The 22,760-nt window shown below is 50.2% G+C and overlaps 13 protein-coding genes across 13 annotated transcripts; 8 read left to right on the top strand and 5 right to left on the bottom strand.

Moving 5' to 3' along the window:
* Positions 1-183: 183 nt before the first annotated feature.
* On the top strand, positions 184-2,700 carry ASPVEDRAFT_28091 (uncharacterized protein; the record flags this gene model as incomplete). The annotated part of the gene is made up of 3 exons (XM_040810074.1): positions 184-299; positions 366-1,082; positions 1,137-2,700. 3 exons carry the CDS (start codon positions 184-186, stop codon positions 2,698-2,700), a joined length of 2,397 nt encoding a protein of 798 aa, XP_040667192.1.
* Positions 2,701-3,205: 505 nt separating this feature from the next.
* Positions 3,206-3,797, bottom strand: ASPVEDRAFT_82956 (SND2/TMEM208 family protein; the record flags this gene model as incomplete). The annotated part of the gene is made up of 2 exons (XM_040817293.1): positions 3,206-3,730; positions 3,789-3,797. 2 exons carry the CDS (start codon positions 3,795-3,797, stop codon positions 3,206-3,208), a joined length of 534 nt encoding a protein of 177 aa, XP_040667193.1.
* A 953-nt stretch (positions 3,798-4,750) lies between these two features.
* On the top strand, positions 4,751-7,404 carry ASPVEDRAFT_28093 (anaphase promoting complex subunit bimA; the record flags this gene model as incomplete). Its single annotated transcript, XM_040810075.1, has 4 exons — positions 4,751-5,087; positions 5,179-5,352; positions 5,420-7,275; positions 7,333-7,404. 4 exons carry the CDS (start codon positions 4,751-4,753, stop codon positions 7,402-7,404), a joined length of 2,439 nt encoding a protein of 812 aa, XP_040667194.1.
* Positions 7,405-8,531: 1,127 nt separating this feature from the next.
* On the top strand, positions 8,532-9,467 carry ASPVEDRAFT_130563 (1-acylglycerol-3-phosphate O-acyltransferase SLC1; the record flags this gene model as incomplete). Its single annotated transcript, XM_040806734.1, has 2 exons — positions 8,532-9,249; positions 9,301-9,467. 2 exons carry the CDS (start codon positions 8,532-8,534, stop codon positions 9,465-9,467), a joined length of 885 nt encoding a protein of 294 aa, XP_040667195.1.
* Positions 9,468-9,962: 495 nt separating this feature from the next.
* On the bottom strand, positions 9,963-11,006 carry ASPVEDRAFT_82959 (4'-phosphopantetheinyl transferase family protein; the record flags this gene model as incomplete). Its single annotated transcript, XM_040817295.1, has 1 exon — positions 9,963-11,006. The coding sequence occupies one exon, from the start codon at positions 11,004-11,006 to the stop codon at positions 9,963-9,965; it is 1,044 nt and encodes a 347-aa protein (XP_040667196.1).
* A 403-nt stretch (positions 11,007-11,409) lies between these two features.
* Positions 11,410-12,295, top strand: ASPVEDRAFT_130445 (pyridoxal 5'-phosphate synthase subunit PdxT; the record flags this gene model as incomplete). The annotated part of the gene is made up of 2 exons (XM_040806725.1): positions 11,410-11,660; positions 11,731-12,295. The coding sequence occupies 2 exons, from the start codon at positions 11,410-11,412 to the stop codon at positions 12,293-12,295; spliced, it is 816 nt and encodes a 271-aa protein (XP_040667197.1).
* Positions 12,296-12,479: 184 nt separating this feature from the next.
* ASPVEDRAFT_129549 (nuclear cap-binding protein subunit CBC2) lies at positions 12,480-13,238 on the bottom strand (the record flags this gene model as incomplete). The annotated part of the gene is made up of 5 exons (XM_040806643.1): positions 12,480-12,612; positions 12,667-12,858; positions 12,910-12,954; positions 13,017-13,111; positions 13,170-13,238. The coding sequence occupies 5 exons, from the start codon at positions 13,236-13,238 to the stop codon at positions 12,480-12,482; spliced, it is 534 nt and encodes a 177-aa protein (XP_040667198.1).
* A 297-nt stretch (positions 13,239-13,535) lies between these two features.
* Positions 13,536-16,306, top strand: ASPVEDRAFT_130033 (uncharacterized protein; the record flags this gene model as incomplete). Its single annotated transcript, XM_040806681.1, has 4 exons — positions 13,536-13,817; positions 13,873-15,975; positions 16,027-16,196; positions 16,249-16,306. The coding sequence occupies 4 exons, from the start codon at positions 13,536-13,538 to the stop codon at positions 16,304-16,306; spliced, it is 2,613 nt and encodes an 870-aa protein (XP_040667199.1).
* Positions 16,307-16,746: 440 nt separating this feature from the next.
* On the top strand, positions 16,747-17,547 carry ASPVEDRAFT_28099 (uncharacterized protein; the record flags this gene model as incomplete). Its single annotated transcript, XM_040810077.1, has 1 exon — positions 16,747-17,547. One exon carries the CDS (start codon positions 16,747-16,749, stop codon positions 17,545-17,547), a length of 801 nt encoding a protein of 266 aa, XP_040667200.1.
* Positions 17,548-17,853: 306 nt separating this feature from the next.
* ASPVEDRAFT_886571 (uncharacterized protein) lies at positions 17,854-18,590 on the top strand (the record flags this gene model as incomplete). Its single annotated transcript, XM_040818383.1, has 2 exons — positions 17,854-18,466; positions 18,536-18,590. Exons 1-2 carry the CDS (start codon positions 18,072-18,074, stop codon positions 18,588-18,590), a joined length of 450 nt encoding a protein of 149 aa, XP_040667201.1. The 5' UTR covers positions 17,854-18,071.
* Positions 18,591-19,674: 1,084 nt separating this feature from the next.
* Positions 19,675-20,724, bottom strand: pin1 (peptidylprolyl isomerase ESS1). Its single transcript, XM_040815675.1, has 3 exons — positions 20,641-20,724; positions 20,173-20,573; positions 19,675-20,101 (listed from the first exon to the last, which is right to left on the bottom strand). The coding sequence occupies exons 1-3, from the start codon at positions 20,641-20,643 to the stop codon at positions 19,960-19,962; spliced, it is 546 nt and encodes a 181-aa protein (XP_040667202.1). The 5' UTR covers positions 20,644-20,724; the 3' UTR covers positions 19,675-19,959.
* A 298-nt stretch (positions 20,725-21,022) lies between these two features.
* ASPVEDRAFT_82966 (DNA-directed RNA polymerase II core subunit RPB9) lies at positions 21,023-21,401 on the top strand (the record flags this gene model as incomplete). The annotated part of the gene is made up of 2 exons (XM_040817296.1): positions 21,023-21,102; positions 21,158-21,401. 2 exons carry the CDS (start codon positions 21,023-21,025, stop codon positions 21,399-21,401), a joined length of 324 nt encoding a protein of 107 aa, XP_040667203.1.
* Positions 21,402-21,857: 456 nt separating this feature from the next.
* Positions 21,858-22,441, bottom strand: ASPVEDRAFT_52377 (mitochondrial 54S ribosomal protein uL14m; the record flags this gene model as incomplete). Its single annotated transcript, XM_040814624.1, has 4 exons — positions 21,858-21,928; positions 21,982-22,209; positions 22,278-22,362; positions 22,427-22,441. 4 exons carry the CDS (start codon positions 22,439-22,441, stop codon positions 21,858-21,860), a joined length of 399 nt encoding a protein of 132 aa, XP_040667204.1.
* Positions 22,442-22,760: the final 319 nt, after the last annotated feature.

Consider the following 22,760-nt stretch of genomic DNA (forward strand, 5'->3'; position numbering starts at 1 on the left):
ATTTTCATTCCGCCGAGCTCCTGAGTCTGTTCTCTCCAGTACCGCGGATTCGCAAGTCTTCAATGACCGAGTAGTCGCGTCCCTGTTGTTTGCTCTCCTCGACAGCTGCTTTCCACCCGCGACGCGATACACCCCGAACCCTGCCAGTTTCGTTGCTGGCTCGGAGTGTTTGAAGGGATCACCATGGCGTCCTCGAATGGCAAGGTCGCGAACTCGAGAGAGCGAGTTGTTCTGACCCCTGAGCGGTCGAGTCCAAGGAAAACGGGTCGGATCCGTTGGACTGTTGGGCTGTTGGTTCGGTGAGTTTGCTTTACTTCTGCTTGTCAACTGCGTCGATGTTTGCTAACCTAGCGATGTCCGGACAGCCTGTGCATCTGGTATTTTTTGTTGACGCCTTTCTTCCGATGCCCGTCCCAGACGTCCGAGTTGAACGAATCGTCACCGCGAATCTGCAAACCGTACTTGGTCGCAAAGTCCTACGTTGAACCTCACGTCGCTCCTTACTACCATGCCCATGCCGCTCCTTACGTTGACGCTGCGCGTCCATACGTCCATGTCCTGAACGAGAAGGTTTACACCCCGGCCTCGAACATTGCGAAGCAGGGGTACGAGGCCTATGGTGCTCCGGCGCTCGACCGGGCTCAGGTTTATGGTCAGCAGCAATGGGACGCAAATGTTGTGCCCCATATCGAAATTGCAAAGGGCAAGGCATCGGATTGGTATAAGCTCCAGGTGGCGCCGCATGTGGAATACGCCACGGTCACTGTATCGCCATATTACCACAAGGTCCATGGAGCGTACTGGACAACCCTGAATGGGTATATCCTACCTTTCGCTGCAAAGTACCAGCCATTCATCGGCAAAACGTACACCTCTGGTCAAGAAATCCTGACCACGCAGGTCATGCCTCACGCGCAAAGCGTCTGGTCTTCCACTTTGAGTTTTATCAACTACTCTTTCTGGCCCAAGGTGTCCAACCTCTATTCGGAGAATGTGGAGCCTCAGCTTGTAAAGATCGGCCAGAGACTCGCGAGTTATCGTGAGGGGAGCCGGCTGCGAAGCGTGGCGGATGAGGTCGAGAGGTATGTGCTTTTTTTCTTTTCTCATGAGGATCTCAATTCATCTAACTGGAACAGTTCCGCGGGATACTCTAGCACGTCTTCGTCCACCTCAATCAAGGTTAGCACAACTGTTGCGCCAACTTCATCCTCTGTCTCTGAAACTCCCACTCCTTCTCTATCGCCCGCGGAGCTGGCAGCACAGCTCCGCAAGAAGATCACCTCTGATCTCACCACCTTTAAAGAGAAGTTTGCTTCGGCCTCTGAGAAAGGAGTCGCAAGCCTCGAAAGCCGAGTAGTCGAGATTGTCGACACTTACTTGGCAGGTGGGGCCCAGTCCGACGGAGATAAGCTTGTGGCGGCTTTGGAGAGTGCCGTTGAAGATCAAACGAGCGCCATCAAACGTCACATCAGCGCTCTAACCGAATCTCTGCCATTCGCAGACGCCCCCGAAGAAGAAGCAGCCGCTATTGAGGAGCTGCTCAAAGAAATTAGGAACTCAGCTGTATCCATCAGAGACCGAGCTCATGTCATTAGAGAATGGCACGCTTCATTCGAGGAGGGTCTTATCCGCCAGGTCTCGGCCACCGTGAACTCTACACTGGCAGTTCTGGATAATGTCCGAGACCTCGGTCTGCAAGAGATTGGAATGAGATGGGCCTGGATGGATGGTGTCACTTACAAGGACTGGGAGGATTACCACGCCTTAAAGGATGAATTCGAAGACTGGAAGGGTAAATTCCGTGAGATCGGTCTACAACACGCACGAATCGAATCTGCCAAGGATACTGCGGATGAAGCCCTTTCACGCGGTATGGACGTCGCCGAGGCCGCAGCCAAGGAGTTAGCCAGATTGAAGGAAGTTGGGCGGTGGAAGATCGCTGCCCGGGAGGTCAGCGAGGATTTCGATACCAGATCCGAGCCTCCACCACCCCTTCCAAAGCCTGCTAGCGCTGAAGAGGATATCCCGGCCGCGCAGGATGAAGATCAGGAGGTCCTTTCAAACACTGAAGAACCAACTGCAGATGTGAACGACACTGCTGATGATGCCAATGCGGAAATTGACGCCGAATCCCCAGAGGTTGACAACGCCGAGAAATCTACCGAGAACCAGGACACTGGCTCGGATGACGAATCGCTTTCTAATGACAAGGCTGAGTCCGACGTGGTCATTGAACAAGAAGCCACAGACGACGACAACCAGGACAACGCCGGAGCCCCAGAGTCCAATGAAGAAGCCGAGGGATTTAACAAGGGCCCTTTTGGTGCAGCCGCTTCAGTCATCCCTGAAGAAGCAACAGACTCTGGCTACGACACAGACAACCTGGACCAAGACGAAATTGTTGAGGCCGAGGCCACAAAGCTCTCAGAAGCAGTAGATGCCGAGGTTTACAATACAGGCCCAGCGGCAAGCCAAGAGTCTCAGTCCATCGAGGACCTTCTCTCCCATATACTTGGCGATACAAATTCAGACTTCGCCGAAAAGGTCCTGGAGAGACTTAATGCCATGAATCACAACGCGAACCCGAACCAGGAGTCTGCTTCGTCATCTAATGACAAGGTTGAGGACGATTCCGAAACCCCAGAGCAGCCACAAGCCGCGGATGCCAACGATGATCAATCCGCCCGGAATGATCTCTGAACAATAACGCTAATGAGGTCGAATTCCTGTGGCTGAATGCATTTCATACGTTGATATCCCTCTCGCCCGCCTATTTCTTTCGCTCTTGTTTTCCAATGTTGGATCCTGATTATTCCCCACATAGTACCCCCATGATTTCACGACAGATTTATATCGCTATGATGAGTCTCTGCTTGGCGATCTTCATGACTGTTTTAATAGTTTCTTTCCTGGCCTCGGTGGCTTTTTCCCCCTGATTTGTTTACAACCGTCGCCCATGTTCCTATCAGCTTGATGAAGACGCATTTCCTTTCTCTCGTTCTATATGGGTGGAAGCTGTCTTTTTCTTCAATTGCGGTGGAAATGGAGAAAAACTGTTCTCCTTAATTTGGACAGGTATATACAATCCATTACTCCAATCATGTTGTTGTTTTAGATAGGCTCCCGCTTAACTTAATCAACTCAATGGACGCAATGCCATTATCATGCACGACCTTTAGTACTAGTGATTATACAATCCAACCCCTTACCGATACTGCATCCTCTGCCCACCCCTCTTCTCCATTTTCTTCTGCCGCTTGCTCTCCGATCCCGTCCCCGCACTCTCCCCATCTCCTCCAGCAGCACCACCACCACCAAACCCAGACAGCCCACTCTTCATCCCCGTAAAGGTCGAATACGCCAGATAAACCGAATATAGCGGGACAACAATCCACAACCACCAAGCCCGGTCCCCAAAGACACAGGTCGCCCCGATACACCCCCACGTCCAGTACAGGATGTCCCACATGAACTCCGTCAGCCCGGCAGCTCCGAGATCCTCACCGGGGGAGCGCAGCGCACCATCAGCGGAGTAGGTTGGGCGGCCGATCCGGTCTAGGTAGAACTCGATGACTAGCGTTGGGAGTGCCAGCAAGTAGTACGGCTTGAGGGCGCGCGGGCGGTTGAAGACGAAATGGAGGGCGAGGTGCAGGGCGTGCAGGGCGAGGGTTATGAGGTGGGTGCGGAGCAGGACGGAGGAGTTCCGGGCTGCAAGGGTTTTGGATGCTTTCTGGATATAGTGTTAGTTATTGGTTCTACTGGGGATATTAGGGTGTTGGAGCACGGACTTGGGCCATTTTGGGTGTTCAAATCGAATCGATCGAAGGAAGGAATGTAGGTGGTCAGATCTGCTGGTGCAGGTTGGTTGTGCGAGTTGGGTGCAGGAGTTGTGCGGATGGGTTGGATATAGAATAGCAGAATTAATTATTAGGCGGCCAATTGCATTCTCTTTTCCTCAAACTCCCCATCAAATAGACTTGTCAGTGTCGGTGTCAAGTTCAGTGGAGGAGGTGGTGGTGGTGCATGCAGCAGTTCGTGCCATCGGTTGCCCTCCACAACCGGACAAGCGCCCGCGCCGCCAGCAAGTCCGCCTCCACCGGCCACGAGCCAAATCGCCAAATGCAGAGTCCATCTCAGTCCTCACGAGCAAAACACCCCGTCAGACCTCTCATAGAGCACAAGAAGTGCCTCAGCTGCAACTCTACCGGCTCTCTTTCGACCTCCTACCGGCAACCTCCCTCACCGCACGACATGCAATTTGCATTTCCCTGAGACTTTGTTTAGCCTGCACGGCGTCACGAGTCGCCCGATTCTCCTTCACTCTTGCCAGCCTTACAACACGGGCCAGACAACCACTCGCCCTCTCTAGTCCAGCGTCTGTGGGGAGTAAGGTGAAGGACTCGCAAATTCATCTGGGGCTGTTACTATATTTGTTGTTTTTTCTTCATTTATACCTTCCTCCCCTCTTTGAAATCTTGCGATACCTTTAACGCTTTTCCGGCCATCTGAGACTTTGAAAGAAACACCAATCGTTGTTTCCTTCGCCTTTGTCTTGGGCCATTTCTGGCTTCGTGCGAAGGACACGCGGTTTAGTTTTAATTCTACTTCATGCTCCTCTTCGACTGACGGCTGTTTGTTTTGCCTTCTCGATACCTAGATCGTTTATTTACTTGAAGTTTACCTTTCACGACTTTGGCCTCGACTTCGATTCTTTCCCCCTGCCTCCGCAATCTCACGCAATTTTTCGAAGATGACCCCGTCAACGTCTCATATTTCGAGCCAGCTGAGGCAACTGATATACTACCATCTTGACAACAACCTTGTTCGGAACGCGCTGTTTCTCGCCGGCCGCTTACATGCATACGAACCTCGCACATCGGAAGCCTCATACCTATTAGCACTCTGTTACCTGCAAAGCGGCCAAGTAAAAGCGGCATGGGAAACTAGCAGGAATTTTGGGTCGCGGGGCACACATCTCGGCTGCTCTTACGTCTACGCGCAGTCATGTCTAGACCTTGGGAAATACATGGATGGCATCAACTCGCTAGAACGGAGCAAGTCTCTGTGGGGCTCAAGGAATCATTGGAGTAAGCAATCACTCTTTGGTCGTGGCCGGACACGACGTTGTTTGCCACTTCTCGCAGACCGAGCCAATACTGATGTGACTTGCTCTGTTAGACAAACATAGTGAAACGCGCAGACAACACTTGCCAGACGCCGCCGCGGTATTATGCTTACAAGGGAAATTATGGCAAGCTCACAAGGAACACAACAAGGCCGTAGATTGCTACGCCGCGGCTCTTAAGCTGAATCCGTTCATGTGGGATGCGTTTCTGAGCTTGTGCGAAACTGGTAAGTGCTCGTTGACCGCTCATGGGGTTGGTCTCTATCTCTTCTCTAAACTAACGACTGTGCAAAGGTGTTGATATGCGAGTTTCAAACATTTACAAATTAAGTCCCGAATTATACGGCATGGTATCGTCTTCTGTATTAGAAGATGCAGAAGCTACGACCGACAAAGTTCCTCCGCCCGACGGCCCCTTGCAAACGCAGGCCAACGTAAATCCGAGTATCGACCCGTTCACCTCCGCCGCGGCTCGCAACGATTCGAACACCACTCACGGTAGCTCCGCTTTGTGGGAAAAGTTTAATGGAAGCACAGTTAGTGTCGCGTCATCAGGAACCGGACATGTTATGCGTGAAGGCATGGAAACCCCTGGCGGTCATAGCAGCGAGTCTGACGAGCCTCGTGTAACCAACGGGACTAGCGCGGATGTCTTTGAGCCGCCGTTAGCCCCTGCAAAGAAAACTCGAACGATACAAACAATAGGCACTGGCCATTCCATGGATCCCCCACCAAAAATGAGGCCAACAGGCATACGACAAAGAACACGAGCTCGAGTTGATCCAGATGAGCAGACCGGTGCTCAGACGGAAAGAGACGTTACTATGGGTCATAGGGTTGGAGACCGCAAACGAACAGTCTCCGGCCAAGTTGCGCATTCTTCCACATCGAATTCGACTGATCAATCAGGCGGGCAGCGACGAAGTGTACGGCTCTTCAACCAAATAAAACCCACATCAAATAAAATCTCTAGCGCAGCATTGGGGGTGAAGGATGGTCGGGAGGTGAAGAAAGTGAGGGCTACAGGGACAAAGGGGCGAACTGCAACGGCCTCGCATGTAGGGCGCGTGGTTAGTGGTAATAATCGGAAGCACATCGGTGAGATCCACGACAGTGATGCCAAAGAATACCGGGGGGCATCTATGTCGATGTCAAATGGTACTCAGCACGCACCATCCAGAGCATCCGCATCCGAGCGATCCAAGGCAGTCGAGGCCCTGGCTTGGATCTTGGATTTGTTCTCGAAGCTAGCTACCGGCTATCACTGTTTAAGCCGGTATAAATGCTCCGATTCCATTCAAATATTTAGTTCTCTCTCCCAGGGTCAACGCGAGACACCGTGGGTTCTTGCCCAGATTGGGCGAGCTTACTATGAGCAAGCAATGTACTCGGACGCCGAGAAGTACTTCGTCCGGGTGAGAGCCATGGCCCCATCAAGGTCAGCAGACATGGAGATTTACTCGACAGTTCTTTGGCACCTGAAGAATGATGTCGAACTCGCTTATTTGGCACATGAGCTAATGGAAGTTGATCGCCTATCACCGGAGGCCTGGTGCGCTGTTGGTAATTCTTTCTCACACCAGCGGGACCACGACCAAGCTTTGAAGTGTTTCAGACGCGCAACCCAACTGGATCCACACTTTGCCTATGGATTTACTCTCCAGGGCCACGAGTATGTCGCCAACGAGGAATACGACAAGGCCCTGGATGCGTATCGAAACGGCATCAGCGCCGATAGCCGGCATTACAATGCCTGGTACGGATTGGGAACGGTCTATGACAAGATGGGCAAACTTGACTTCGCCGAACAGCACTTCCGAAACGCAGCCAAGATTAACCCCTCTAACGCTGTCTTGATATGCTGCATCGGCCTGGTTCAGGAAAAGATGAACAATCCGAAGGCAGCATTGATCCAGTACAATAGGGCCTGCTCGCTTGCTCCTCATTCCGTCCTCGCTCGATTCCGAAAAGCCCGCGCATTAATGAAACTCCAGGACCTCAGATCTGCTCTTACAGAACTGAAAATCCTTAAGGACATGGCGCCGGATGAGGCCAACGTCCATTACCTTCTTGGGAAGTTGTATAAAATGCTGCATGATAAGGGCAATGCCATCAAGCACTTTACGACGGCCCTGAATCTTGATCCCAAGGTAAGCTATCCCATCACTTTTAATGTTGTTTCAAGCATGCTGACTTTCGTTTAACAGGCAGCACAATACATCAAAGACGCAATGGAAGCCCTTGACGATGATGAGGAAGATGAAGAAGATATGGCATGATCTCACTCTACTTTCACACTTCTCCTTTCGGCTTTCGTCTTTTCCCGAGACTACTCCATTCACCTCTTGGGCATCGCCCATATACCCTCTTCTCCACGGTAGAATACTCTGTACCCTAATATGCACGAGGGGTTGGCGTTTCTTTACTGGGTGTCGGATTTACAGCAGCGACATCAGCATTACACGGGCGTTTTCCGGTGGATTGGTTACTGTATGCATTTGCGTTACATTACCTCTGGCATTCTCGAAATGGTGTCGAGATTCTGGATTTTGTATATTAGCGTGGGTTGGCTTTGTCATTGCAAGCAAGATATCACCTCGCTGAGAAAAGCCAGGCGGGCGCCACGACGTTTGACGATCTGCTTTGCTTGGTTTTATAGTAGCTAGAACATTCTTATGCGCATTGTTATGAATGAAGCATAAGTTGCTTAAAACCCGTGTTGAAATCATCCTTGTAGTCAGTTATGTAAGATTTGATATTCGATTGGCTGGAAATATATAGATCCTAGCCAGTTTGGTCCGAGGTGGTGGAAGGACAGGCAGCATAAAACTTTCACTACTATATGATATTCGACAGCCTTCCCGTACAAACGCAGATTTGACATTCATTATGGTTACTGCGAATTTATTCACCAACTGCACTTGGAGCATGGTTGACCTGCATAGAGGTAACTGGAGATGGCAATCGAATGAGGAAAGCGGTGGAATATGAGCGGTGGAATAATGACGGAACTATTATTCAGCCGAGTCATGTGAACACCCCCCATTTTATTCTCTCCCCGAAGCCGACGGTGGGACATCGCAGAAGGGCGAAGATCTCAAAAGCCAAAAGATTCAAATACTGGCCTCGGTACCGACTCCGACCTTTCTTCTTCCTTTCCTATTCCTGGATCGGTCTACTCTTCCCGCCTCTATCACCCTTCTGCCGCTGCTTGCAATGCTCTTGGCCGCATTGTAAATATTTAGTTCGCAACGGCCTTCTGACCTCGTCACGCTTCTCCTCGCTCCATTGGTGGTAAGATGACCTCCCCTCCCAGCCTCCAAGGATTCTGCGTATTGAATTCCAAATGAGTAACCGCCGGATATCACCACTGGTAGAAACCACCCTCTTCAAACGTCCCCGTATCATGTCGCTGCTCTGCTACATTACCTCAGGCGTCGGCATCTATGTCGCCCTGACCGCCTCGCTCTTTCTCGTCGGCCTCGGCCTCAAAGTCCGCCCTGCGAGCTTCGCCGCGCGCTGTCTAGCAGCCTATGGCTCCCTTCTCCTCTGCGCTATATACGGTGTAGTCGCCTCGATTGTCCTCCGGCTAGTGGGGTATGGCCGGGTCTCACAATGGGCCACCGCCCGCAGCTTCAAATGGGTGATGAGGTTCACTACCGGCGTGCGTTTTGATATCGTCGAGGGCCAGGAGTACCTCTCTACGCGGCCCGCCGTGATTATCGGGAACCACCAGTCTGAGCTGGACGTTCTCATGCTCGGCGCTATCTTCCCGCCTTACTGTAGTGTCACGGCGAAGAAGTCGCTCCGCCTTGTTCCTTTCCTTGGGTGGTTTATGTCGCTCTCGCGGACGGTCTTTATTGATCGGGCGAATAGAGAAACGGCAGTGAAGGCCTTTGACAGCGCTGCGGAGGAGATGAGGGTTCACCGCCAGAGTGTGTTTATTTTCCCGGAGGGCACGAGGAGCTACTCGGACAAGCCGGAGCTTCTGTCTTTCAAGAAGGGTGCTTTCCATTTGGCTGTCAAGGCTGGTGTTCCCGTTGTTCCGGTTGTTGTAGAGAACTACTCGCACATTCTGGCTCCTAAGAAGTATAGGTTTGAGGCTGGTTCGATTAAAATTAGAGGTACGTGAGCATCCATCCGCTTTAGTCCATGTCTGTTGCTGACCAGTCTAGTTCTCCCGCCAATCAGCACTGAGAACCTCACACCGGAGGATGTTGACTCCCTCACGAAGTCGACTCGCGAGTCGATGCTCAAGAACCTGCTAGAGATGTCTGATACCGAGGAGGCTGATGGCTCTGCCTCGGTGCCGAACGGGAAGTCAACTGCGGTTGAACTTTGATTTGCCGTCACTCCCTATGCGGCAGCCTTAAATTTTTGGCCTTTTACAACTCCCAACCCGACTGCGCACCTACTTGGAATGGAGTATTCGGCTCTCTCACTCTGAATATTTGAAGGATATTGTACGATGATACGCCGACATGATAACACGCGGATGAAGACGATAGACTACTATTTATTCGGCCATATTTTGTCCAGATTGGTGAGAAGTTCTTGACTACTGTAGTCTGGAAACAACATTGGTCCGTGGCAAGTATATGTGGCCATTGATTGAATAACCCAAGAGACGAAACGGGGCCAGCAACAACATACCTCCCGCCATGGCTGAGCTCTGCCATAATCCCTGGACGAAGATCGGACATGTTATATTGGACTCACATATACCCTTTGAGCTATGATAGATGATATGATATCCAGTCAGCCATCTTTTTGTCTTATATCCTATTTATAGATGAATGAAAACACCTCAATCTGCGGCTTTGTTATATATATTGGCTTAGGATAAGCAATTGCATACACCTGTCGCACACGGTCGAATATCCCGCTCAATGTCGAGCTTCTCGAACGGCATCCATGGATCTTTGCCTGCGTTCTTGTTCTCACCCTCACCATCTCCACCAGCTCGAGAGTCAGCTCCTAGCCCGCCTCCTCTTGCAGCTGTGGCAAACAGGAAATCATGCTCCAAAGCAACAACCTCAACCCTGACGTCCTCTACAACATCCCCTTTCAACGTCGTCTTAACCCCCGTATACGGCTCCCCAAACAACCCGTCGCCGCTCTCGGCAGCAGGTGTGGGCGAAGGCGCAATAACATTGTTGAACTCTAGCTCTCGCAGCCAGGACGCTAGTAGTGCCTCCCCTGTCATTTTGATATAAGCCTCCTTCAGCGCCCAGTATGTATAGAAAAGCCTGTATCCGTACTCCGCGCGGCCATCTACACTGCCATTACCAGTAGAGTTTGGGCTGGATGATAGAGCGCCAGGCAACCGCTTCATTTCCGCAATTTCACGCGCTGAAAATACCTCTGAGAATATATCGACGTAGTTATACAGTGATGCAAGGGTGCGCTCTTCACCGGTTCGGCCCTGCCGCTCATTCACGCATGTAATATCAATTCCGACTTCTGGTTTGCGGAAGTTTGAGTCTGGGCTGGGATCAGGAATGGTTGGTATGGTTGTTCCGATAATCGCAACCATTGAAGCTTGGTGGCTGACGTTGAATTCGACGTTTACTACTGCGTCGCTGCCGTTTGACTTGGACGGGTCTGGAATGAAGCATGGTCGTCTGTGTGGATCTGGTGTGCGTGAAATCACGATGGAGGACCAGGGAACACGGCAGGTTCGATGAATGAAGAGATATTTTAAGAGGTTAGAGGCTAGTGACATGTGCTTGTCTTTGAGGTGGTAGAACTTCTGGACGGCGGTTTGGTCTGGTTCTTGAAGTGTGGTGAGGAGGGGGAGGGTTGTTGTGGAAAGAGTAAGAGGGCGGGTGTCGATGTACCATCGTGTTAGTGTTGGTGGACTTTTATTGTCGTTAGCCATGGCTGCTGCTGATATTGAAATATACTCTTAGGGTATTCTCGTTTGTTTGTTTATGAGATTCGGAGGTTTGCAAGCTTGTGGAGGGGTTGATGTAAGCCGGGAATATAGAAGACAGCTGGTCATAATACTGCTGACATGGTGAAATATAACAAAAAGCGAGAGTATGCAATGACAGATCGTAAATTCGTATTAATCGTAATTCATAGTTGAAGTTTAGAAGCGGATCAACTGACAACGTGAAGCTATCCAAAGTCAAGCTGTTGGTTTCCGGGGCTTATCAGGAGGGGCAGCACGTGGCGATAAGGTTTCCCGCGGGCAGCTGCTTACATAACTAGATTTTTCCTAAATGCGCCGCCATTGAGTTGGTGGCCATTGCCTCTTATTTCTCTGCTCGACAGGTGCAATGATCAAAATTACTGTTGGAGTTCTCGCCTTACAAGGCGCATTTCACGAACATGTCGTGCTACTGAAGAAGGCGGCCGCGTCGCTGGTTTCACAGCAAGTTTCCTCGTCGCATTGGGACTTCCTTGAAGTCCGGAACTCGCAAGAACTTGAGAGATGTGATGCGCTTGTTCTGCCCGGGGGTGAGAGCACCGCTATCTCTTTGGTGGCGGCTAGGTCCAACTTACTGGAGCCTTTGCGGGATTTTGTCAAGTATGTGTGCTTTACGGAAGTTAGTGAAATTGGGTGTATGGTGACTGACTCATATACTTCCTCTCCACAGGGTGCATCGCAAGCCGACGTGGGGAACTTGTGCCGGGTTGATTTTGCTTGCGGAGTCGGCCAACCGGACTAAAAAAGGAGGACAAGAATTGATCGGAGGTTTAGATGTTCGGGTGAATCGAAACCATTTCGGCCGTCAGACTGAGAGCTTCCAGGCGGCCCTTGAACTGCCATTTCTGAACTCCCTCGGTGAACAGCAGTCGCCCTTCCCAGCAGTATTTATCCGAGCGCCGGTCGTCGAAAAGATCCTGCCACATCAGGAGGGTGTTCAGGTTGACGAGCTCCAGAGAGACGAGACGGTTGTCGCTCCCGCACGTCAGGCAGAGAACGAAACTGCCCGAAAGGCAATGTCACACGACGTGGAAGTATTGGCCTCCCTACCCGGCAGGGCGGCGCGTTTGGCCAGCGGTGGTAATGCTGTATGTGCGGATGAGGAAACTGGCGATATCGTCGCTGTGCGACAAGGAAACGTTTTCGGCACAAGCTTCCATCCTGAATTGACCGGCGACGAAAGAATTCACTCCTGGTGGTTGCGACAGGTGGAAGATTCTTTAAAGCAACTGTGAGACGAAGTCATGAAACAGAGTAGACCACCACCTTTCCCCGCTAAATGGACAAAGTGCTAGACTTGGGTATCAGGTGTAAATAGATATTTTTTTTAATGCGCCATTGTTCGCTACCGGTATTAGACAGAATGTAGTGTATATAAACGCCATAACTGCGCCAGTCAAACCAGATATTTCCTCCGTTTCACCTACCGGCTCCATATTCATCTTCTTCGCGTTGTCGTTGATCATCGGCATATGCGCGCCCGTAACCACCACGACCAGGATCGTACTCTTCTCGGTATTCGTCACGGACCTGGCCTCCGGATTTACCCCGTCTAGCGAAAGTCAGTCCCTTGTCCGCGGTAAAGAAATTCTGTTGAGTTGCATACCCATACTGCCGACCCTCCTCAAATCCGGGATCGAGATCCGTTCGAATGATTCTCTCATCAAGCTTAGTCCCTCCAACGTATTTCAAGCAGTCAAGCGCGTCTTGGTGCGTATAGTACTCAACAAAGCAGAACCCGCAAGGTGTCTTGTTGTATCGGTCGAGCCCCATTACAAGACGCTTAATCTCTCCGCATCTGGGATTTTGTCAGCGCAGTTTTCGTGTCGTGATCAGTTGGAATTCGGACTTTGAGAAAAGCTCGTGAATCTGTTCCTCTGTGGTGTAAAAAGAGCTAGAATGGTCAGCAATTGGTTCGTTCACGTAAAAGAAGCATGATATGACTGAGTGGCATACAGGTTGCCAACATAGAGAGTCGTGGCGTCCCTAAGCCCTTCCATGGGATCCTTCGGTTCCTCGGGCTCATCCATATTATATCTGCGCTTTTTGTTCTGTTCGCAGACCGAGTTAGCGGCGCGAAGCTATCACAGAATGGCTGTAAAGCTCTACCTTTCCAACGTAATAGGCGCTGGGCCGGTCGAGCCGCTCGACCGTGTTACGACGCTCTGGTATACTCATTGTGGCGAGTCAGGTAGCACCGATTAAGCCTGCGAAGCGAAAAGAGGTGTTGTGGAAGAAGAATGGGCGGAGGGATCGAGATGGAGACGAGCGCAGGTCCGCACGAGAGCTTCGGTGGGTTTGTCTTGGCGCCGCCGCTGCTTTTGCTTTTGTTCCTTTGATCTCGCCGGCGCTCTTCACCTTGCTCCCCAAAATTTCCCGCCGGGGCTCAACGAGGTCTGCATTTTTACCTTTATCATCGACTGTGCGGTACCTGGATTTTTATCAAGACGGTCTCATGGGATAATTGCCCCGACCATGCCGAAAGTGATCAGCTACACTCCTCCCTGGCTCTCGCGCCCTGCCCCCGGCGCCTCTTTGTTTTCAAGCTCAGCTCCCAAGGATCCAGGAAGTCTGCGCAGTCCCAAAGGTGCTGGCTACCTTGGGCCCTTGCGGACACTTGCAAGGCGTGGAAATGAAGTTTTCACGGTTGTCGACAACCAGATCCGCTGGTCGAGCCTTACCCGGTTGAAGGATGAATGGCAGCAGCGCGCTAGGTCGAAGAACCAGCAAACTGATGCGGATGGCGTTTCGTACAGAGTGAGCATACGGTGTGACAGCTATTGCAGTTGGAATCTCTACTGATAATACTTAGACTTTAGTAGTTCCGGTGTACGAACAGATCCGACAAATTATCCCTTCTCCAAACGGCGCTTTCCTGGCAATAGTCGCAGACCACACCGTCTTCATTGCTGTTCTTCCGGACTCCTCGCACTTGTCGGCATCAGACCCCTCTCCAATCCGCGTGAAAACATACCAACTTGGACCGACGACGCATGTTATCTCAGAGTCACCAGTGGTATCGGCATTGTGGCATCCGCTTGGAGTCTATACCAATCTTGGGGGTTCTCTGGTGACAGTAACCGAAGATGCGGTTGTGCGCCTCTGGGAGCTGGACCGCAATAACCATTGGTCTTTCGACCGCCCGGCCTTGGCCGCTGATCTCCGGAAGCTCGTTGATGGAACTTCCTCTGACCAGGACTTTGCGCCTTCAGGATTTGGGAAGAACAAGGGATTTTCCTCAGACTATGTTGACATGGAGGTTGCGTCTGCTCGCTTTGGCGGCGTTGGCAGCGAGAAGGAGGACGCCTGGGCGGCGATGACGCTTTGGATTGCGATGAAGCCGGGCGATCTTTATGCGCTTTGCCCGCTGCTACCTTCTAAGTGGAGAGCACCATCGGCTGCAGTCCCGTCACTATCTGCGGCGATTGTACCCAAGATGTCTGCATTGGAGGAGGATCCACTTGATTATGAGGACCAGTTGGCAGCCTGCCGACAGCAGTATGAATGGCTTGCGGAAATCGACAACCAAGAACCCTTGCAGATAATTCCCGGCTCTGCGACGGAGCCAGAGTCTGAAATCCTGACTCGTCCCGCTAATCTTAGTGCAATTCCTAAGATGCAAGGTCCATTCCGCGTTGATACCGGTGATGAGTTTGATGATCTAGATCTCTGTGACATGCTGGTCGTTGCGGCTAAGGCTGACACTGATGCTTTGATGTTGGGAGAAGAAGAAGAATTGACCATTGATAGTGGCGACGACAAGCTATCAGCCACCTTAATCTGCCTTTCTTCTTTGAGCGGTAGGCTCTACATCTGCCTCGATCTGGAAGGCGTAGAGGGCCAGTGGCTCCCAAAGTCAAGGAGGAATGCATTCCATGTGCCTGAAACCGAGTCATCTGATTTACTTTTGGTGGAAATGCTGGATACCGTCAAGCAGGATCGACGATCATCGAATACGTGGCCTATGTTTACGCCCGACGCTCATTCACGGTATGGATTTTTCGTGACAACCTCTCATAGTGTTGTCTTCATTTCGCTTGCTTCGTGGATACAACGACTTGAAAATGAGTTGCAGTCCGAGGACACCTCCGGGTCGGGATTCCGCCTTCAAATTCTCTGCGAAGGCAGCGCGTCAGTATTGGAACCAATTATTCAGGTAGATGAGGACGCCAGCACTTCCGGCAATCAGTCCTTCCACCTCCCGGCTTCTTTGGTCTACTATGACTATGACTTGGGCTACTTGTTACTAAACTCCCATGCCTCTCATCCGTATGCTGCTGTTCTCGAGAAGCCGAACTTCTTCCCATCATTTTCGCTCGAGCCGGATTCTCAGCAAACGGATTCACCTACAATCCCCCCTCATCGGCCTCCTTACCAAGTTCCCTCCGTGCTTTATTCTGATTCTCCTTTGGAATTTTTTGTCGATAAACACGTCCCCCATCGCTACCGGAACAGTCTCAAAGAACCCGTGCTGCTATCTCCGGCCACCCTGGATCTAGTGGCAGCTGCGCACCGAATTCTGTCTGCCCATACCAATGCACTTGAACGAGCTGCATCAGATCTCTTCCGTCGGTGTGAGAGGTTGCAGGGAGAGTTGCGAGACCAATTAGGCCAAGTATCTGATGTAGCCGATCGGATCAAGGGTATATCAAGTGAAATTGGTGAGGATGGTCTGAGGAAGGAGGGGTCCAGAAGTAGTGCGGCTTTGGATGAGAGGCTGAAGACAGCCAAAGACAGACAGGCACAGCTAGTCCAGCGATATGAGGCGCTCCGGACCAAGGTGCTGAAATCTGGTGGAAGGCCTCTTAGTGAAAAGGAGTCATCATGGATTGCTGAGGTGGAGACGATATCGGAGTCATTTGACAAAGAACGCAAGGAAGAATCTACACAGCAAATATCTCAGCGACTGGAAGCTGTAAGCTATTCCCTCTTTTCGCTCAGCGCCTCATACTAACGATTCTTGTAGGTCAAGGGAATTGCTTCGGAGTTACTCTCAGAAGCCAAGTCTGCTGCTGCTAGGATTCCCGCTGCTACGGAGCCCAGCAGCCCGGCATCTCCCACCAGCGCACAACCTCGAGTTCCGCAGCGACTTCAAAGGGCAAGGGTTGCCGATGCTATGCAAATGGTGGAACGGGAGTAAGTTTACCGTGGATTCTCTTGAAGAACATTGCTAACAGTCTTTTCTTAGATCTGCTGTCATTGAATCGATCACAGCACGTCTGGCTCGGCTTAACACAATTGTATGATGGTGCATGCATCTTTTACGGCTAGCAATTTCCTCTTTGGCGATAAAAGAGATGCTTATGAAGCGTTTGTATGTCGGCGATAGATTTAGGGACATGCGATTTTAAATGTATGAAATGTTGATATAATCCACCATCATGCGCATGAGCAATTTTCCAATCCCATTTTCCGCTATATAGGCAAAAAAGCCAAAGCTTGTAAACCCCATGGGAATCAAAAAGCCCATTGTTATTGCGGCAATACTTTTCCTTTCATTTCATTCACTGTCCCACCACCCCATTCATTTCTTCGCACAAAGATGGCTGAGCCAGCTTTGTCGCTGGTTTTCTCTGGCAACACTATAAACAACACGCAATCCGGCGTCTTCTCTTTGCCATTTTGCTGCCCAGTCTTTCCATAGCATATTCTATCGCTGCGTTCGACCACGTCCATATCACTCAATATGCAAACACAGAAGCCTAACAATCCCGCCTCCACCACACTCCAGATCCCTTTCCCTAGCCCATACCGCATCCCTTCTATATCAGAACACAGTGGCACATTCAGCGTCTCCTTCAACGCAGGCAGAGTCAGACTACCCCCGTCGCTCAATAGCATCGTGGTTGGAGATCTAGGCAAAGCTCTCGACAAATGCAACCGCGCTGCGCTTGCAGCACACAACAGGCTGCAAACAATACACAAGGAGCGCGAGCAACGCTACCGGAAACTATGTCCGAACGACCCAGAAATCTACAACAGTCACGCCAGCTCAGTCGACAGACTTTTCGCCTGGTGCTCCGATCACGGTAATGAGCCATATAATCCGACCCTCTCGCCAGCGGCGAAGATACCATACTTCGGGACGACTCTGACGCTTGACCGGGAAGCTTACGCGGCATGGTCTCGGAGCTATAGAAGGTTGCTTAAGGACTTCGAAGATACGGAATATAAAGGATATAACCTTGCGAGGATGGAGTTTGAGACGATGATGTATATTGCTAGGGCGAAGGGAACCATTTCAGCCGAAGCGTTTCGCGAGCTGGATGTGTTCTGGAAGGACTGCTTCATGCGTGAGATGAAGAAGTGGGAAGAGGATGCTTCTAGACAATTGGCGCTTCCAACCTATGAGATCGTCACTCGAGAGGTTCTTGTTGCAGTGTTTAACAGGGTTGAGAATGGGGAGCGGTTGGTACGGGAGTTGCAGGAGCAGCAGCTGGGGTGGAGTCCGACGCCCACTTACTGTGGCTATTTTCCAGGGTTATAATTTGGAATGAATGTATACTTGAGAAGCATTTTTATTCCTATTGAAATGAGCTATGTGGTTGGGGGACTCTGCAGTAGAGAGTGCGATATTACGTCCCAAAACGATAATAACAATAACACAAGGCATCAAAATATTATTACCAGTTTGAAACAAACTATTTAATACCCTCAAAATTTAATACCCTCTTGCTCTCTTTCTCTCTGCGCTCACCTTATCATATTCAATAGCCACGTTGTTCACGTGACGACAAAGCCCTATCCATACATCAAAGCAATTAAGAGAATAACCTTTATAAAACTACTTAGCCTTTGTTTAAATATAAGGGTAGGAGTATGTATGTACTATTATTTTGCTTGCCATCCATTAATTTCATTCTTTCTCTCTTTCAAACCCATTTCCATTATCCCATCTTTCACGAATCTATATAGTCCCCTTTATCCCTCATCCCCCCAAAATGTCTAGGTCCTTGTTTCCACCACTTCCACAGTCGCATCGGATCAGATACCCCTCAAAAATCCATCAAAATGTGTCTCTTCTGGACGGTGAAATACCTCTGCGACTGCATCTACGACGAGTGGTACCGGCCCTGCCAATCAAACGACGACACCAACCAGTCCCGCCAGCAAAAGACCTGGTGCTACCAGCGCAACATCCAAGAGATCACTGATGTCCTGACACTATGTGAAGCATGTTATGCCAAAGTCGATGCCCGCGTCCGCAAGGATGGCCTTAAGAAGGTGCTGCAGAGCGCAGAGACTTTCCCGCTTGCGGAGCCGCTGGGGATGCTGGTCGCGCTTGAGGATGACGGGTACGAGAAGTGGAAGGCGTTTGGTAGTGACCGGCAGGTGCTATTGCTTGAGAGCCAGTGGTGTATTCCTCAAACAGAGGGGGCGGTGGATTCGGCGAGGTTAAAGCTAAAGTAAGTGCTCCAGTATAAGTTGCTCAGGCGTTTATTTTGGTATTTGCTAAAACTCTTGATTTGATTTAGGCGCCCAAGACCGATGGTGAAGAAGGGGGAGAAGAAAAAGAAAGTTGCTGAGTAGAAGACGTCAAATGCTCTATAAACTTCAGAAACAGGCTTCTAACCGATGACCATTTTCATATGAACATTGAAAAAAAAGATAACCAGTTTCGCTAGTCCGTAGCGAGTCGTGCCTAACAATTCTTTTCTTAATAGTATACATCTTTAGCGGTCATAGTCTGTCCAACCGCTATTTTGTTGTACACCAGATGATAAATGAGACTGGTCTAAACTCCAAACAAGATTTCATCTCTCATACCACCCATTATGTTCCATATAACAAAATCGTGTTGTAGGAGGTTCAAATAATCGTGCCCGTACTACAGAGTTCTTGGAAAAGGACATCACCATTCTCAACGCGGTCATGGAAAGTGCAGTGCAACTGATCCAGTAATTTCTCATATATCGGCACTGCCAGGAACTTAACAAGAACCACCAATTTGTCCTTTCCCACCAGAATATGTTTGTGAAGTAAGGTGCTTAGAACATTATAAGTGCGCTCATCAAGATCACCAGTGGCTTGAGCAGTCTCAATTTGTAGTATTCTGCGCATTGGCCGTTAACGTAATTGAGGCCTCTATCGTAGGCATGTTTCCATGTAGTGTATGCGCGGCGCGAGAGACACAAATTCCCTCCACTGCTATCCGTTCAAGTTTCGCTGTTGGTGCTAATGTAGGGTTGGCTGGGTAGTAATCAGCTTTCCAATCGAGAAGACGGTTTATAACTTTAGCATGACGGGCTGAACGCGCCTCATCGTCTATTGGGCACAGTGCTTCGAAGCGTTGCTGTCTGCGGTTGTCGATAGCTTCGGTGGAGCGCATTCATCTGTCTGCGGCGTCTTCGCACTGCTTGAACGATCCCCTGAGGTACGCTGGAACATTTCTTGGAAGATGGGGCATAAGTATAGCAGATTGGGGCTGAAGTAATTTACTTGGTATGAAGGACCTGGAGATAGGGCGTGAATAAGTGGGGAGTACATCGGGCATCGTACTTTGCTGACACAAGTAATATGGAAAGGACGTATGAATAAAACAATAACCAACGAGGGAAGAAACGAGAGGAAATATACTGATAACGCCAATATAATCTCCAAGAAATTTACAGCGACAATGTCAAACGCCGGTCTTTCATAGCATAGCAATGAAAGTTCAAGCAAAAGCTGGGCTTATCCATGCTGCCGGTCTTTTGTGGATGTGCAGGTAGGTGCAACCCAGTATTTACAATGAGGGAAAGCTGCCTCCAAAATGGGAACGGAAAGAATGAGGGTGTACAATATTTCGATGGCTTTCATCTGTTTTGAAGGTAATTTGGCTCGTTAAATGATATATCTATAGCCCAAAAATAATTTATTGCAGCCTACAGTATTGAGAGCCAAGCAATTAGTTGTAAGATCAGCCAGAATAGGGGTTGACATACCGCTCGATAAGATGAAGGCCAGATCCTGACTCAACAATGTCACTGACTTCACCCGGTTGCAGAGCGAATGCTGCGTCCTCAAACTCTTTCTGCATTTCACCGTGCCCGAAGAAGCCACTTTGGAAGAATTAGTAATTATTGAGCAAGACAATAAAGAAAAGTCTACAAGATAACAGGTGTAGACGTACAGGTCGCCCTTCTTCCTAGCGCTGCTACAGTCCGATTCGGACATCGCAAGGTCTCCTAACCGGGCCTCCCCTTGGAGAATGCGTTCCTGGTGACCGCGGAGAATTTCGCGGGCTTCGTCTTTCGTCCGCGTGATTTCCGCCTCCCTCCAGCTGCTAGGTCGCCGACTGTCCTTGTGCTTGACTAGAAGGTGACTGCAGCGGATTTTGCCCTCGCTTTGGTTTGGGTATGGAGAGGCGGCGGCTCCACTATGGTATGTTGCCATGTAACTCTTGAGAGTGTCCATATCTGTATCTGCTGGAGGCTCCCACCGCGATTCTCTGGTTGCGGGATTGAAGTAATAAGGGAGGTTCTTGGAGTTGGAATGGCGAACCTCCCATCCTGCAGGAAGACCTGTGTTTACCTACGACGAAAAGTCAGGATATGATGTTGAAGGCGATCGAGAGTTGGGGAGGGGGATAAAGACATACCATGTTGTCTGTGGATTGTTGCGATTGTAAAAAACTGTGACACGACAAGTCCAAAGTACGATGAAGTTATAGTTCTAGTGTAGTCGCAAATAGATCGGTTGTGATGACGCGGGGAAAAGTGACAGGAGGGGGAACCAGCAAACAGCGCAAAGTGTGCAAACAGTGCAAACTCAGACTCCAGGTTCCAGCCGCCCAAGTCCGCCGCCAAGTGCTTCTCTCAACTTCCCTTGACATTCATCTTGTCTGTTACCGATCGCTTTCTTCACTCGAGTCTTGTCTATCGCTTTATCTTGGGCTTTGAGTCACTCTCGTCTTCGCTTCAGGTTTCGCTACATTTCTACCGCCCGTCCGACCATCTACGACCCTCAAACGCTCCGTCAAAATGTCTGCCAGCCCATCTCCATCCGCTAGTGGCGATAACCAGCAGACCGATCAGATCCATTTCAAGTTCTGTCGCGAATGGTAATACCTACCCCTATCAGTACGATGTTATGAGCACCCGGCTAACTATTTTCAGTTCCAACTTGCTCTACCCGAAAGAAGACCGCATCAACAATCGCTTAATGTTCACCTGCCGAACCTGCCATGTCGGCGAACCTGCGACTTCATATTGTGTTTACCAAAATAAGCTCAGCAGCCAAGTCGGCGACACTGCTGGTGTGACTCAGGACGTTGGAAATGATCCCACGGTTTGTCTCTCCGGCTTTTGTCTACTTTGCGGCGACCAGATTGCTTGTTTCGTCTGCGGATCGGCATCCTAAGATGGGCCGATCCAACGACATTTGCACAAGCTCGGAAGATACATGGCTTCGTTTGGGACTTCCTAGCTAACCTGCTTTTCCTTCTACAGCTTCCTCGATCCAACAAGCTCTGCCCGAGCTGTGGTGAAGCCGAAGCGGTGTTCTTCCAGTCTCAACAGCGATCCGCGGAGACAGGAATGGTGAGCATACAAACCCTATTGATTCATGGGAAGTCAGTTAACTAATTGTTTCTTCAGAAACTTTACTTTGTTTGCTGCACGTGTGGAAATGTTTTCGTATGACATCGTCATAATTTGCTCTATTTCGATACCCTTTATTGGCATTTACAGCATGTTCGGGGAGTTTTGGCGATTTTTGAAATCATAGTGGGAAAATTCAAGAGAAATATGCTCTATTTGTACAGATAGATAGATATAAGTGAACGCCTAATAAACCGATTCGCTCCAAGTGGTATATTTATACATGCATCGGTGCCAGCGACAGGATCTTGGACCACTGTCGATTCCGTAGTTCCGTAGCCACAACACCTGTATTTTATGTTAGAATCGTAGCAGTGAGTTTCGTGCGGATAGAGACTAACCGTTCATTCTGGTTCCGATGGGGTCTCCGGACTTGTTCACGAGCACGCAGGCGTTGTCATCGAATTTGACGCGGCTCCCATCTAGTCTTTGCATCTCCTTCCTCACCCGAACAATCACGGCATGTCGAATATCTCCTCGGCGAACTTTGTTGGCGATGCCGGTGCTGCTGTTGGTACCTTCGGGGCCGAAGTTTCGCTGTTTTTGAACGACAACCACAATTCGGTCACCTGTAATCATTCGAAACGTAAACATTAGAAGCAGTTTGGAGGATGATTTTCGCAGAGGAAATACGCACCGACTGTTGCGGCTCTCTTCTTTTTCAAGACGTTCACGCATTCGACCACGGCTGCGCCGGAGTTGTCGATGCAATTAAGCATCGTCTGTGCAGAGTTAGCCAGATGCTCATATCCAGTGAATTCCAGGGAGTTCAAGTTAGCAACTGACCTTTAATTGGATCATCTTGACTGTGTGTGCTGGTCTGGAAACTGGGCCGACAAGAAGCGTCCGCGGACCAGCATCAGACATGCGATTAATTCGAGAGATTTCCGGGCGGAAAGTTTGGCCGATCTCCGACCCCGGAGGCAGGCCGGGTTGCAGCCTGTGCCCTCAGGCAGCCAGGCAGACGCCGGTCATAATTCTACGAGTCGCATGGGCAACACAGGCACATAACTGCCGCTAGTCTCCAGCCGCTGTCTTTGTCGGAGTCGTGTGTCTGTGGCTGCGCGCCCCATTCTTCTTGAGCTGCTCCAGTATAATTCACGCAAAACCTCTCTCTCTC

The sequence above is a fragment of the Aspergillus versicolor genome (genome assembly GCF_001890125.1).
Source record: "Aspergillus versicolor CBS 583.65 unplaced genomic scaffold ASPVEscaffold_4, whole genome shotgun sequence".
Classification (NCBI taxonomy): Eukaryota; Fungi; Ascomycota; class Eurotiomycetes; order Eurotiales; family Aspergillaceae; genus Aspergillus; species Aspergillus versicolor.

What these genes read in the sequence shown, in the direction of transcription:
- pin1 (XM_040815675.1), bottom strand. An exon ending in GCTAGGAAGAAGGGCGACCT is followed by an intron (nt 20,102 to 20,172) that starts GTACGTCTACAC and finishes ATTCTTCCAAAG; the next exon opens with TGGCTTCTTCGGGCACGGTG.